The following is a 15,805-nucleotide window of genomic DNA, read 5'->3' as shown; positions in this document are numbered from 1 at the left end:
CTAGAAATATGGCAAAAATGTAGTTCTGTTTTGTTGTAAACAAAACCTGCTCCTTTTCCCTTATGGGGTATCCAAGAGCCCATATAGAGTCCTTAAGTGGGTTCCCTATTGGTAGGAGAAAATAACAGAGGACAACCAGAGAATATTGAGAAGCAAAGCAGCTAGTAAGCCTGATCTTTATTAAACTGTTGCAACAGGGTGCTCCCCTCACATGCAGGAAAGGAGGAGGACCCAGAAACCAGGTGTGTCCCCCCTTATATAGACATTTTAAATTGCCCGCCCTGGAGTCCAAGACCACCCCCAGAAACATCATACCTACATCAGAGAAGGGGTGTAGCCCAAGACCACCCCTCCAGATACATCATACCTACATCACAGAAAAGGTGGTCTACAACAGAAATTTGAGTGTTGTTGCTTTTCCTGTCTGCCAGGTTATCTGATAATGCCTTATCTGATTGACTTTCCTGGCCGTTCCTTTGAGATGGTGATTTTCCAATTCCTGAGACAACAGGAAGGCTCCCTGACCCCCTCCCTCCTTGCAGGGAAAACATTTGGTCAGTTTGGGATTCAAAATGGTTTCAGGTCGGTCTTCCTGTGCTGATCTATATCAGTGCTTGGTTGGTACATTTATGAACATTTATTATATATATATATGACCTTAAAATTCTTATAACAGTTTCATTGGAGTTAAGCTGTCTTTGTTGGCAGGAAATGGTGGCAAGGGGATGCAGTTAAAACTGAAGTGATTGGGAGGTGTCCCTGCAAGAGATATTTTTCTGCTGCGTTGCTGCCTGGCTGTGTCCATTTGTCAGCAGTTGCCTTTCCATTGTTCTCTGCAGTCCGTGAGGGGAGGACAAGAGGAATCGGAGTTGGGTCACGTTGCCAAGGACTGGGGGAGTCCAGAAGCAACAGAGGTTTCCGCTTTGCCCATTGAATTCCAGGACAATGCAGCTCTCCTCCTCCAGCCAGAGGCCACAGAAGCACCTTGCCAAGTTTGCACAGCTGTTGCTCCTACAGTCATAGAATTGAATGATTAAGGCTTTAAATGATAATTTTAGGTTATATGTTAGTGACTAAGTTTTAATCTATATATTTTTTAACTGTTGCTACAAGGGGAAGAAATGGAGGCAGTGAGAGATTTTACTTTCTTGGGCTCCATGATCACTGCAGATGGTGACAGCAGCCACAAAATTAAAAGACTCCTGCTTCTTGGGAGAAAAGCAATGACAAACCTAGACAGCATCTTAAAAAGCAGAGACATCACCTTGCCAACAAAGGTCCATATAGTAAAAGCTATGGTTTTCCCAGTAGTGATGTATGGAAGTGAGAGCTGGACCATAAAGAAGGCTGATCGCCGAAGAATGGATGCTTTTGAATTCTGGTGCTGGAGGAGACTCTTGAGAGTCCCATGGACCGCAAGAAGATCAAACCAATCCATTCTGAAGGAAATCAGCCCTGAGTGCTCACTGGAAGGACAGATCCTGAAGCTGAGGCTCCAATACTTTGGCCACCTCATGAGAAGAGAAGACTCCCCGGAAAAGACCCTGATGGAGGGCACAAGGAGAAGGGGACGACAGAGGACGAGATGGTTGGATAGTGTTCTCGAATGAGTTTGACCAAACTGCGGGAGGCAGTGGAAGACAGAAGTGCCTGGTGTGCTCTGGTCCAGGGGGTCACGAAGAGGTGGACACGACTAAATGACTAAATGACTAAACAATAACAACAATATCTGTAGTGTCCCTGTTATACCTAATTGCAAATTCAAATGTATCCCTATCGTGTTTCATGATTTCCTTGATATTGTATGTCGGCTGGAACTGGTCTCTGACCGAAATAATAAATTCTTCTTCTTCATAGAACTGAAGAGTTGAAAGGGACCCACAAGGGTCATCTAGTCCAACCCCCCTTCTGCAATGCAGGAATCACAGCTAGAAACTTCCTGACAGTTGGTCATCCAACCTCTGATGGAAAACCTCCAGTTAAGAGAGTCCAGCACCTTCTGAGGTGATCAGCTCTACTATCAAGTGGTTCTCGCTGTCAGAAGGTCTAGTTGGAAGCTTAATTCTCCTTTCTTGTCATCAGAATCCATTGGTTTGGGTCCTCTGCTCCAGAGCAGCAGAAAACAAGCTTGCTCCATCTTCTGCAGGTCTGCCATTTCCTAATGAAGGGCTCTGGGTCTCTTGGGTGCCAGTCAGAGAGGCCGGGCGAGGAGGAGATGGACTCAGCTGCAACTATGGCAGAGTCCTCTGACACCTCATAGAATTGTAGAATTGGAAGGGACCCTCGAGGTCGCAAGGAAGGAGACTCCAGCTGGACATAGGAAGAACTTTCTGAAAGTGAGATCTGTTGGGCAGCGGAACCAACTCCCTCGGAAGGTGGCGGATCAAGTATTTTCCAAAGACTGGAGTAAAATTGTCATTTATTCAGAAGACCACCGTAAACAGTTAAAACCTTTGGCAGGGATGGAAAGACGCTTGTAATGTGGAATTGTTGTAATGGTAACTATGGTTACTATATAATAGCTAGACAAGGGTAAAAAATGCAGTAAATTTAATCTTAAAGATGGAAGCCATGGAGGGAGAGAAGGAGGTCTAAGGGTTCAAAAAAACTCTGCATTTTGATGTTTGAAATGGCTGTTTTATATGTATATATTTTTTTCGAAAACTATACAAAAAAATAAGGTGGTGGATTCTCCTTCCTTGGAGGTTTTTAAACAGATGTTGGATGTGTGGGGTGTGAAACACAGAGCAGTCAAATACAACATCCCTAGAGTGGACATAAAAAGGGGGTGTCTGGACTAGCCAGTTGGTACTTCCAGTTTCCTCCTGGGCTGGGACAGACTTCCTCTGCATGTGACCAGCGGTAGGCATGACCTCACCTGTGCAGGTAACAAAATACCTCAGTGGAGGCCACCATCTCTCTCTCTCTCTGATTCCATTCGTGGAAGAAGCAACATCTGCTTAGCCTAAGATGCTCTCTTGGCTTCCAGCCAAGAGAGGACAAAGGGACTGTCTCCTTATGGGATAGATTCCACATGTATATATTTTGTAACCTAAGTCTGCCTTCTGGGATCTTTCTGTGAACAGAATGTGAGTAAACTATTTCATATACTTTTATACAAGACTGTGTCGTGTCTATTCTTTTAAGAGGGAATAAAAGGAGAATTACTAGGAAACTTATTTTAGAGGCTTATGCAAGCCTGGCAAACCTATCAGCTGTGTAAGTTTAAAAAGGGGGATGTTACTCTGCTAAATCATAGAACTTGTTAACACAAGTTGGGAAGAATATAATTAAACAATATATCCTCTCCTGCCTCCCTGAACATTCCCACAGGATGGCCAACTGCCAGGAGTTCCTTAGTTGTGAATCCTGCCTTGCAGAGGGTTGGACTAGATGACCCTCAGAGGTCCCTCCTGACTCTACAATTCTATGATTCTGTGATTCCTCTGGAAGGGCTATTTGTATTCAGAAAAATCCACCTTTGGGCATATGCCCTCTGCACCCCACACCAGCTGATACCATTTGTGCATTTTCAAATAAAAACCTTGCCCATACAATGCCATGGGTCTGGTTTGACCCTCAGATTGTCAGCTTGCAGGCAGGGCCTGTTCCTTTTAATATGATTAATCTGCAGCATTGAACTGTTCCTCTAGAAGCAGCATGAGTCATTCCTCTTTTTAATTTACTCGTGGATTTTTAAAAACCCTCCTCCTTCAAAAAAAGGGGACTTTCCAATAGCAAATATGTTGCAACCATCAATAAAAAGAGACCAGCAGGATATGCCTTTTCTCTGGCTCATTTTATTTTATTTTATTTTAAATATCTTTATTGATTTAAAATGCAAACATACAAACATACAACCAAGATAAGTATAGAAACAAAAAACAAATAAGTTTGAAAAAACTAGAAAAAAGGGAAGGAAATCAAAGAAAACCAAGGATTTATACAACATCATATCTATCAAATAAAATTTCTCTGGCTCATTTTAACGGATCAGGGCATCATTCCATTGGGACTCATAATACATTCAGCTGCCACAGCAGAGTTCCTGGCTCCAGAGCCTGCAAGAAGGAGCACCTTGAGAAACTGTCTGGTGACCAGAGAAAACCTGTTGATGCATTTCCACAGCCATGAATAACTCCAAAGTAATGCCGATGCCCACTTTTTTGGCTCGCTTTATGACACCTCGTAATTCATAAGATAAAGCTTGTTTTTCTCAGATGCAGGAATTTGCCCTCTTCGCCTCATGTAGGCATGGTTCCTTATGACCATTTATGACCTGACGGAGTTTGTAGAATTTGTACTGTGAAAACAGGAAAGGGGTCAAACCACCGCAAGAGGTGCTGAAATTTTGGGAGGTTGGATAGTTACAATGGAATGGTCTCGGGGGTGGGGCACACATTTATATTCTTATTTATTTATTATTATTATTATGGAAGTGAGAGCTGGACCATAAAGAAGGCTGATCGCCAAAGAATTGATGCTTTTGAATTATGGTGCTGGAGGAGACTCTTGAGAGTCCCATGGACTGCAAGACGATCAAACGCATCCATTCTGAAGGAAATCAGCCCTGAGTGCTCACTGGAAGGACAGATCCTGAAGTTGAGGCTCCAAGACTTTGGTCACCTCATGAGAAGAGAAGACTCCCTGGAAAAGACCTTGATGTTGGGAAAGATGGAGGGCACAAGGAGAAGGGGACGACAGAGGACGAGATGGTGGGACAGTGTTCTCGAAGCTACCAGCATGAGTTTGACCAAACTGCGGGAGGCAGTGGGAGACAGGAGTGCCTGGCCTGCTCTGGTCCAGGGGGTCACGAAGAGGCAGACACGACTAAACGACTAAACAACAACAACAATTTTTTATTATTACGTTGTGAAAATAAAATATATATATATAAAATAATTATTGATGATGATGGTGATCATAATCATTTATTATTTATACCCTGCCCATCTGGCTGGGTTTCCCCAGCCACTCTGGGCAGCTTTCAATAGAGCATTAAAAACAGAATAAAACTTCAAACATTAAAAACTTCCCTGAACAGGTACATGACATGAAATGTTTTGAAGAATTTATTCAACTCCATAATTAGCAGGAAGCACAGAGCACAGGGGGCACATGCACAGAACAGAACAACAAACCCTTAATTCTATTGTACATGATAAGAAGAACCTTTAATGCTTTGCTTGTGGTATATGATCTACTAAATGGCTGCTTTCTTGGCTTGGCTTTCATTCTGAGCCAGGAGGGAGGGACGGGAGGTGGGACCCCAAATCCAAATCCAAAAGAGAGGTCCTACAGCTTCCTGATACTGTCGGGTGTTGTGTGCATGCACAGAGCGACGGGCACAGGTGGTCTGGGGGACAGAGCAAGCAGTGGCGACCAAACCATATGAATTGAGGGCTGCTGTGCAAAGGGAGAATTTTACTTCGAAAGTGGGTGAAGGACTCCAACGAACATGACGGAGGTGAAGAGGAGACCAAGTGCCAAGAGGTGAGGGAGGCCAGTGGTTGTCATGGCCCTGGGGTTGGGGTCTGTGGAGGGTCCCCTGCCTCAGGTGTTCCATGGAGACTCGGCTTCTGGATCTGCAGAGGGAAGATGAGAGAGGGATTGGTGAGCATAACTTTGCTGGAGGTGCGCAACACAGTGTATGCGCAGTCTATCTAGAATATGTTTGTATTTCGAGGAGTTAAGTGATCCATCAAACCTAGACAGCATCTTAGACAAACCTAGACAAACCTAGACAGCATCTTAAAAAGCAAAGACATCACCTTGCCGACAAAGGTCCGTCTAGTTCAAGCTATGGTTTTCCCAGTAGTGATGTATGGAAGTGAGAGCTGGACCATAAAGAAGGCTGATAGCCAAAGAATGGATGCTTTTGAATTATGGTACTGGGGGAGACTCTTGAGAGTCCCATGGACTGCAAGAAGATCAAACCTATCCATTCTGAAGGAAATCAGCCCTGAGTGCTCACTGGAAGGACAGATCCTGAAGCTGAGGCTCCAAGACTTTGGCCACCTCATGAGAAGAAAAGACTCCCTGGAAAAGACCCTGATGTTGGGAAAGATGGAGGGCAGAAGGAGAAGGGGACGACGGAGGACGAGATGGTTGGACAGTGTTCTCGAAGCTACCAACATGAGGGAGGCAGTGGAAGACAGGAGTGCCTGGTGTGCCCTGGTCCAGGGGGTCACGAAGAGGCGGACACAACTAAACAACTAAAGAACAACAAGAAGTGATCCGTCATAGTTACCCTTCTTGCCCCCTGTTCCTTTTCCTTTTCCTATCTCTTGTTAAGCTCTTTGATGGCTGAGAAACAGCCTTTAATGTCTTTAATGTTGGAAGGAAGCGATAGTGCTGGGTACCTTCTTTGATGTCGGACCTTGTTTGGAGAAAGTGAGGCACTGCCACCCTGGGGAGGTGGCTAATGAATTATCTGCACATAGCCAGTCAAGCAAGCTATGCAGGCTAACAGGCTAGGTATCTATAAATCCGATAGATTTGGGCATAGATGCTTATGCACGGACTGATGGCTGTGGGGCTGTACAAACTGAAGCTACCTGGGGGCGTCACTTCGCAACTTCTTGAGGGCTTCCAAGTGGCAGATTGAGGAGCTTGCTTGGTATCTATAAATTGCTTTCTGTTTAGAATTAAATCTTCAATCTTCCCACTCACTTGTGTTTTGTATCACTTCTGAATCTTATTTTAAAAGAAACGCCTTGCATTTGGCGAGACACACAGCACCATCTCTGTAAATGGTGTTTGACATGTGCCTGTCCCAAGGGTTGTGCCATTTACAAGGGAGAGACACCTGACAGGAAGGGGACAGAAATGCAAGTGAACAGGGGACGGACATGGGATGATTTCAGTTACATAAACAGTGCAATAGCATCTTATGCATGTTTAACTGGAGCAATTTCAGCTGTATGTGGTTGAAGGTAGGATGGTTGAAATTGCACAAGTTAAACCCAAGCAAAGCGGAGAGGCTCATTTTTTGCCAGGTCTGCTTGGGTGTATAGAGAACTCTCTGCTTTGCTGGGAGGCGGGGGCAAGGTCTGCTCAGCATGCCAGATCTGTGAAGCTCAGACATGATCTTGCAGGTGCCATATGATTTTCTATGAGATCTCGCACGACCATCCCTAGCCTTATTCAGCATGAATATAGTTTTTAAGCTCTCTACTTTGCTTGTCGGGCAAGGTCTACTCAGTGGATTAGGGTGGAATCTACACGCATGTAAAAATAACGCTGTGAAAATGCTTAAAAAAAAAGTTTTGAAAAATACATTAAATTTGCCATAGCTCACTTTCACCATCTAGTGTCACATTTGTATATTGCACTTTGCAACACGCTTAAAACATTTTGTTTGCAGCTGTGTAGCTGAGTCCTGGGAACTCTCTGTCTTTGCTGCTAGCTGCGAAGGAGCCTCCATCAGATTGCAAAAGTGCATCTCAGGAAAAACCATATTCAAAGGTGTTCATATTAGGAGAAACTTGCCCTAAAATGTTGATGAATTTTCAAGAGGACTTAAGAAAATAATACTGCAGAAATGAACATGAGATCAGCTAATTGAGAAATCAGGAGCAATCAATACGGACAGGTTTGCTGAGACCTCCTGCCCCTGAAGACCCACGACACAGAAATGATGTCTTCACCCCCCAAATGCCGCTTCTCTGCCACTCACTCACCTTGCTCCCTGGGAGGGACGCAGTTCCATTTCTTGCAGCCGCTCATGCAGCACTTCCTGTCGCTGGGACAATCGGAGTCCTCTCTGCACTGATCCCTGCAGATGCCCAGCAGCGAGATGATAGGGGGATCTGGAGGGCAGAACCCTGGTTTATCTGCATGGGGAGAAAGGGAGGGCATCAGACTCCTAATCTCAAGGTTGTGGGTTCAAGACCCTGGGTGGGCAAAAAAAATCCTGCATTGCAGGGGTTGGACTGGATGACCCTGGTGGTCCCTTCCAACACTACAGTTTGCAGGCATTGCCCGGAGGGACAGGACATCCATCCACGGAGAAGGTGCTTGCAGAATTCCAGAAGGGTTTCAGGCCAGCTCCTGCACAGCTCCCCCTCCCTCATCCCACAGAAGGAGCAGAATTTGGATTGTGCTCCTTGCAGGAATGCTTCACCCATCCTACTCATCTCTCTGGCACCTCACCAGCAAATGCTGTTAGCCCAAGTTACAATCTGAGCATTGGGCATGCTTTTCCTGGACACTCTCCTGCGTGGAGGGGCCCCTGCCTGGAGACGGTGCCACGGCTGGGCCCCTGGCACCATAGGCAACTTGCATCCCATCACAGCCATCCCCCCACGTTGCATCCAGCACCTTAAAGTGCCACTCCTGCATTGCAGGATCCCTTGGGCCCCTTCCAGCTCTGCAGTTCTATGAACTTGGCATTGAGGCCCACCTGAGACTGGGTCCTGGGGGCAGGAGAATTGCGGGGGGGGGGCAAAGGAGGGCAAGTGTTACCGTTTGGGAGACGGCAAGAGGCCCCGCAGCCCGTCCAGCAGCATTTCTCTGTCCCCGCACAGCTGGCATCGGACTGGCACTCTTCTGTGCAGTTTCCATGGGCCGTCATCAGCGTTGCATTGGGGCACGTGCCAGCTTTCTCTGCAGCAACTGGAAAAGGCAAAGAGAAGTAGACATTATGAAGAACTCTTGGGTTTTAAAAGCTGTTTGGCTGTGGAACTGCGTCAGGAGATTGTGGACTCTCCTTCCTTGGAGGTTTTTAAGCAGAGGTTGGATGGCCGTCTGTCATGGGTGCTTTGGCTGAGATTCCTGCATTGCAGGGGTTGGACTAGATGACCCTGGGGGGTCCCTTCCAACTCTACAGTTCTCTGATAGCCACCTTTAAATATCTAAATGATATGGGAGATGGAACAAGCTTGTTTTCTGCTGCTCCAGAGGGTAAGATCTGAACCAACGCCTTCTAGTTATAGGGAAGGGGTTTCTGACTAAACATCAGGAAGAACTTTCTGAGGCTGAGAGCTGTTGGGTGGTGGACTGGCAGCAGGCCTCCAAGATTCCAGGTAAAGGTAGCTCCCAGTTCTACCTGGAAACGCAACCAGGGATTGAGAAGGTGGGTCTTTCTGTCGGCAAGGCAGACACTCCCCCCCGCTGAGCTGTGGACCTTCTGCTCCTTTGTCCAGCTGGGCTAGGCTGGAAACAAGGGCTTTACTCTCCTTCTCTCCTAGGGATTGCCACCCGCTCACACCCACCTGTAACGTTCTGCCCAGGTGTGTCTGTCAGGTGAGCTGAGGCTGTGAGAAGCCCCACCAGGGAGACGAGGAGGAGGTGGTGGAAGCAGCTGCTATTCCTGGTCTTCATGGTGATGCTGCTTGCAGAGAAGATGTTGTGGTCTCTGGCTGTTGCCAGCCAAGCTTTAAGCTCTCTCAGGTGTGGCTGGTGGAGGGGGAGGGTGAAGAGAGGCTCCTGGGCGATGACTGGAGAACAAGGTGAGCCCAGCTCCCTCCTCCTTCCATTGCACAATCGGATCAGGTAACAGCCCTGGCTCTGGTGTGAACCAGGAAGCTGGAGGCTCAGAGAGCAGGCTCAGACTCAGGGGCCGATCTTTCCTGAGAAGCACAGCCCAGGCCAGGTGGTTTGCCATCAGCAACCTGGAAGCCCAAGGAATGACTCTGACCTGTGTTGGCCAGGGGTTAAGGGCTTCCCACAAATCCTATGCTTGCATCTGAGCTGTGACAGTTCTCGGGGTACAGCCTGAGGAGCCTTGCAACTTCCATGCAGCTTCTTCTGGGGTGGGACATATCTAATGGTGCAGCAGGAAAGAATTACTAGCCACAGCAGTGCTTCTGAATACTGTGATAGGAATTTTGAGGTCTTGAAGGTAAAGGTAAAGGGACCCCTGACCATTAGGTCCAGTTGTGACCGACTCTGGGGTTGTGGCGCTCATCTCTCTTTACTGGCTGAGGGAGCCGGCGTACAGCTTTCGGGTCATGTGGCTAGCATGACTAAGCCACTTCTGGAGAACCAGAGCAGCGCACGGAAACGCCGTTTACCTTCCCACCGGAGCGGTACCTATTTATCTACTTGCACTTTGACGTGTTAGGTTGACAGGAGCAGGGACCGAGCAACAGGAGCTCACCCCGTCGCGGAGATTCGAACCGCCAACCTTCTGATTGGTGTGTCCTAGGCTCTGTGGTTTAACCCACAGTGCCACCCGCATCCCTTTGAGGTCTTAGATATATATTAAATGTTCATAAGTGTACCAACCAAGCACGTACATAGATCAGCACAGGAAGACCGACCTGAAACCATTTTTGATTTCCAAACTGATTTCTCTGCAAGGTCAAAGGAAAATGGAAAAGCCTCCCCATTGTCTTTTCCTTTACAAATCCTGTCTTTAAGGGCACATTTAAGATATGAATAGGATGTGAGCCTGACCTGGCTCAGGAACTAAGTATTTATCATTACAAAAGACTGGCCAGGCTCCCCGGGCAATCTAGTGACCATTAAACAGGTAACCTGACAAAGCACTCAGATTTCTGCTGTAGACCGCCCTTTCTGTGATGTAGGTATGATGTTTCTGGGGGTGGTCTTGATCTACTGGGTGGCAATTTCAAAAGTCTTGCACACCATTGTTCTGGGTCCCTCCTCCCTCCTGCGTGTGGTGAGTGAGGACCCTGTTGCAACAGTTTAATAAAGATCAGGCTTACTAGCTGCTTTGCTTCTCAATATTCTCTGGTTGGCCTCTGTTATTTTCTCCTACCAATAGGGAACCTATGTAAGGACTCTATATGGGCTCTTGGGTACTCCATAAGGGAAAAGGGCAGATTTTTTTTACAACAATACCAGCTGTCAGGAGACGCAGGAGGGGAGAATGTCCCTCTTGTGCTCAGGTTCTGCTTGTAGGTTTCCCATTCAGACACCTGGTCAGCCCCTGGGAGAACGGGATGCTGGACTAGGTGGGCCACTGGCCTGATCCAGCAGGATCTCCTTATGTTCTTAGGAAGGAGAGAGCCTAGACTTGGTGGCTGCAGGTGCTACGGAAGAGGAAATGCCCCACAAGACAGAGAGGGCAATGGGGTGGTCTTTAAGGTGCCAGTAGAGACATTCCTCTGCCCTCTTTCAGGACATATCCAGAACTTCAGCCCTGTAAAGCTGCAAGGCAGCCTTTTTGCCCCGCCCCCCCGCTGAGTTATTGGGGGTGAGGAAATGCAGAGTTTCAGGGTGGGCGCCAGTGGTGGCTGAAGAATAATGCACCAAATTCAAGCTTATTTGAAATGGTTGTTGAGTGATTTTTGGACCTGCTTAGTGGTTGTTAGAGAGCAATCTCTCTCTCTCTCTCTCTCTCTCTCTCTCTCTCTCTCTCTCTCTCTCTCTGCTGTCCCACCCCCTGCCCAGAGCATGAGGACAGAGGCTCTTACTTAAGAGTAAAGGCGAGATTGAGCAGGGTGATCAGGGCTGGGAGCAGCAGCCCACGTTGAAGGAGTCCACAAACAGGGCAAGGAGCTCAGAATTCCAGAGAAGCAAACTAGGTGGCCTCCTAGGAAGGGCAAGGCACACTTCCTCATAGAATCAGAGAATTGTAGAGTTGGAAGGGACCCTCAAGGGTCATCCAGTCCAACCCCCTGCAGCACAGGAATCACAGCTCAGGTGTCCCTCACAGGTGGCCACCCAAACTCTGCCTGAAAATCTCCAATGAAGGAGAGTCCATCACCTTCTGAAACCATCCATTCCACCATGGTCAAACAGCCATGAGAAAGTCCTTCCTAATGTTGAGTCAGAATCTCCTTCCTTGGCATTTTAATCCGTTGGTTCAGATCTTCCCCTCTTGAGCAGCAGCAGAAAACAAGCTTGCTCCATCTTCCATGTGGCAGCCCTCCAGAGACTTGAAGTTGGCTAACGTATCGCTTCCATCTATTGGTTCTTAGGTGGAAAGCTCTTCTGGGCCTAGAGAAGCCAGATGGACCTTCCTGGGTTACTGAGGTCCAGCTACGTGGCTCTGCTATGGATGCCTATTGCACTCCTCCCTTTCGGGTTTGGATCATCTCCAGACATTGACCACCAAGGATAGCTCAGTTGGTTTGAATGTGGTGCTGATGACACCAAGGCTGCAGGTTCAATCCCCATATTCTTGTTTGTAGGGGGTTGGACTAAATGATCCTCAGGGTCCCGTCCAACCTTGCATCTATATTTCCATGATCAGCAAAACCTTCCCTGCAGTTGAAGACTTTGTGGCCACTTGGAAAACTCCAGAGGTGTGACCCTGGTCTGTTGAGAAAGGTGAGTCACACTTTCCTTTTTTGAGAAGGTTTAGCCTCTTCAATGTCACCTGGTTGGGTTGTGTTTGCAGCTAATTTGCAGACAGCCCCCGGCCACAGTCCCCTATGCAGCACCTCTGAAGCTTAGGAGAGCCACTGCTGCTGCCAGTCAGTGTTGGTGACAAATAGTGCTACATGGACGGTCCGAGGCAGCTTCCAGCATTCCTACCAGATTGATGTAGATTTGGTCTACTGCTTCCTCTGGACATTTTAGCATATACCAGTGGCACTGCTCCTTCTCTTGATCTGGACACTATACTTCTGGATCAAAAGTGGCGTCCAGGTCAAGGGAAGTGATAGTACCGCTCTGATCTGCCTTGGTCAGACCACATCTGGAATACTATGTCCAATTCTGGAAGCCACAATTTAAGGAGGATATTAACAAGCTGCAAGGTGAGCAGAGGAGGGCGGCCAGGATGATCAAGGGTCTGGAAACCAAGCCTTATGAAGAATGGTTGAAGGAGTTGGGTATGTCTGCCCTGCATATGTCTGGTTCCCCAGATTATGAGTCCACTGCTCTTAACCACTACACCACACTGGTGTAGGAGGAGACTGAGAGGAGATATGATGGTCCTCTTCAAATATCTCAAGGGCTTTCACATGTGAGAGGGAGCAAGCTTGTTTTCTTCTGCTCTGGAGGGCAGGACTCAAACCAATGGCTTCAAGTTAGAAGAAATGAGATTCCGATTAAAGCTTGGGAAGAAATTTCTGGTGGTAGGAGCTGTGGAATGGATGACCTTGGAAGGTGGTGGACTCTCCCTATTGGGAGGTTTTTAAACAGAGGGGATTATAAATCCTCAAGCAAATGACCTCCATCCCCAACTTGGGTCCCTTTTTACTTATGCAAGTTTCACTTCTGAAGTTTTCCTTCTTCATTTTCCTAGTGCCGGAAGAGCATCAAAGGAACAGCTCTGCCCCTTTAGGAAATGGTCAGCCTCCACGGTGCAGCCACCTAGTGGCAGGAAACGGACATTGCCTGAAATGTTCTTCATCTGCACAGCTGGGAGTGACTTGGGTTATTTCCACGTTTTGCAGAAGAGCGACTGGAGGAGTGTCAGTTAGTGCAATGACAAGCAAAGTGATATTGGCCAGAAACTGTGGCTCAGCTTTCAGAGGAAGGCGGGGTCTGCTGTCCTGCAAGCACTTGCCCTAACTGGCATTGGACTGGGAATTTCAGGCCTAAGGAAGAAGCAAAGTGAAAACGGCTTTGCAAACTTTCCTGAGCTGCAGGTGCGTCCTGTTCCATGATACAGTTTGCAATAAGACTCGCTGCTGGGCCTCCTCCATGAGAGGCCCGGAGGGTGCTGGTTGTGACGCCCCACTTTCCATGGGGGGTAGGAAGTGGATCTTGCTGCTGGGAATGGTTGCCATCATAATAATAATAATAAGAATAATAATAATAATAATAATAATAATAATATATTATTTATACCCCGCCTATCTGGCTGGGTTTCCCCAGCCACTCTGGGCAGCTTCCAACAGAACTCTAAAATACAATAACCTATTAAACTTTAAAAGCTTCCCTAAACAGGGCTGCCTTCAGATGTCTTCTAAAAGTCTGGTAGTTCTTCTTCTCTTTGATATCTGGTGGGAGGGCGTTCCACAGGGCGGGTGCCACTACCGAGAAGGCCCTCTGCCTGGTTCCCTGTAACCTCACTTCTCGCAATGAGGGAACTGCCAGAAGGCCCTCAGCGCTGGACCTCAGTGTCCGGGCAGAACGGTGGGGGTGGAGACGCTCCTTCAGGTATACCGGACTGAGGCCATTTAGGGCTTTAAAGGGCTTGCCATAACCTGAAGAGCAAAAAAGAGGACAGACCAAGCTGCTGCCAGTCCAAGCTGGGGAAAGAGGCACGCGGGGCCGCCACTGCCATGCCCTTTTCCCTGGCTCAGGTTGGCAACGGCAGTGATGTGCAGAGGAGCCCAAGTCCAAGCCACCCATGTCTGCGCCTGAGCCGCCCAAGCCCAAGAAACCACTAACTAACTAACTAACTAACTAAATAAATAAATCCCCAAACCCGGACATTGCCTGTAAAATGTAAAAATCCCCCCAGATGGGCATGTTGGACCCCCAAAAGAGGACATGTTTGGGATTTCCCAGATGTATGGCAACCCTACTTCTGGGAGAGCACCATCTTCTCCTTGCTCTGCAGCTTCCCCTCTGAGAGTGACCAGGCTGACCATGCAAGTGGGAACAAATGTGCAGAAAGTCATGCGCAAGGCAGCGGAAGAAGAAAGGTCCAGCAAGCCCCCCAGGAGGTTGGTGCCCTGTTGGAAGTTTGAGTGCTGAGACAGATATGGACCTCCAGATTCCCAGACTATCCTTCTACCTTTATTTCTATGCTGACCTACCTCTCTTACTGTCTCTTTGTTGGTTAGACTGATACCTCTCTGGTTGTATTGTGCTTTCAGCTTCCTCTGCCTTCTGACACTCCTCTCTCAGACCCCAAGAAGTCAGGCTGCAACGTCCCTCCAGGAGATCGCAGGAGGAGCCAGCGTATTGAATAAAATAACACCACAGGCTAGCTAGTTAGACTAGAACCAGGAGCGTTTCTACCCAAGTATGTAGCTACAGCAATAAATGGCTTTGTTATTTTCCTACCTGCAAGCATCTCCCTGTTTGTGTGGTGGCTAGTTGCCACAAGCAAAAGTCTTCTCTCTAACCGGGATCCACTCCCTTAGTGCTTCCTTGCTGGGTTTCAGCAAGTGACCCAGTGAAGCCCAGCACACTTGCAAGGAACTGCTCATTCCCCCACCTGCATGCTCCAAATGAGTCCCCATGCGCACTCTGGAAGCAGCCCCAGAGAAGCATCCCACGAGAGAATGAAATCAGGCATGCAATTTCAAGAGGAGACACTCAGCCCTAAAGTCTTCCTTCCTGCTTTGAAATTTGGCCCTCCAATTTTGTTTCATGTTGCCTCATTTGCACATAAAGTGAACTGTGGCTTATTAGATAAGGCCTAGACCTGGCCAGGGGCTTAACAACAAGCAACCGTCTGAAGCCATGGTTTGTTATTTGTGGCTTGACAGGCCATCTAACAGCAGGTGCTTGCCAGGAGATAAAGGCAGGAGGAAAGAAGAGCCGGATAGCAAACTTTGGAAATACAAGCCATGGTCTGTTTGCTTATCCTGAAATATTTTTTTAATGTTTTTGTGGGAGGGGGTGCTATTGTTTTGCTTTTTCTTTTATTATGTTTTTCATGTTTTTATCTTGTATCTTTATGCTGTGAACCAACCTGACATCTACGGATGAAAGGAAGTGTGCAAGTTTAATAAATAAAATAAGTAAATATTCAGGCACAGGTTGTGGTTAAGTCTTGCATTGTCAAACAAAGCGAGTAATTGTCAAGTAATTTAAGCTTTGCAAAAACGGAGCTATTTGGTTAGAGCGTGGTGCGGACGCCAAGGTTATCCCCATCTGGGGCAGCTGCGCATTGGACTAGACGATTCTCAGGGTCCCTCCCAGTGCTATGATTCTTTGAGAGCAACCAAAGAAAAGCACTTTGCAAGACGCCTTTGTTAAACCC

The 15,805-nt window shown here is 47.5% G+C and overlaps 1 protein-coding gene across 1 annotated transcript; it reads right to left on the bottom strand.

Moving 5' to 3' along the window:
* Positions 1–4,912: 4,912 nt before the first annotated feature.
* Positions 4,913–9,401, bottom strand: LOC310764784 (waprin-Phi1-like). Its single transcript, XM_083619278.1, has 4 exons — positions 9,216–9,401; positions 8,467–8,616; positions 7,683–7,835; positions 4,913–5,585 (listed from the first exon to the last, which is right to left on the bottom strand). Exons 1-4 carry the CDS (start codon positions 9,322–9,324, stop codon positions 5,554–5,556), a joined length of 444 nt encoding a protein of 147 aa, XP_083475404.1. The 5' UTR covers positions 9,325–9,401; the 3' UTR covers positions 4,913–5,553.
* Between the last annotated feature and the right edge of the window lie 6,404 nt (positions 9,402–15,805).

The sequence above is a fragment of the Podarcis filfolensis genome (genome assembly GCF_964270895.1).
Source record: "Podarcis filfolensis genome assembly, chromosome: 6".
NCBI lineage: Eukaryota > Metazoa > Chordata > Lepidosauria > Squamata > Lacertidae > Podarcis > Podarcis filfolensis.
Note: the sequence above shows the minus strand (reverse complement) of the source record. Positions and strands in the feature narration are given on the sequence as shown.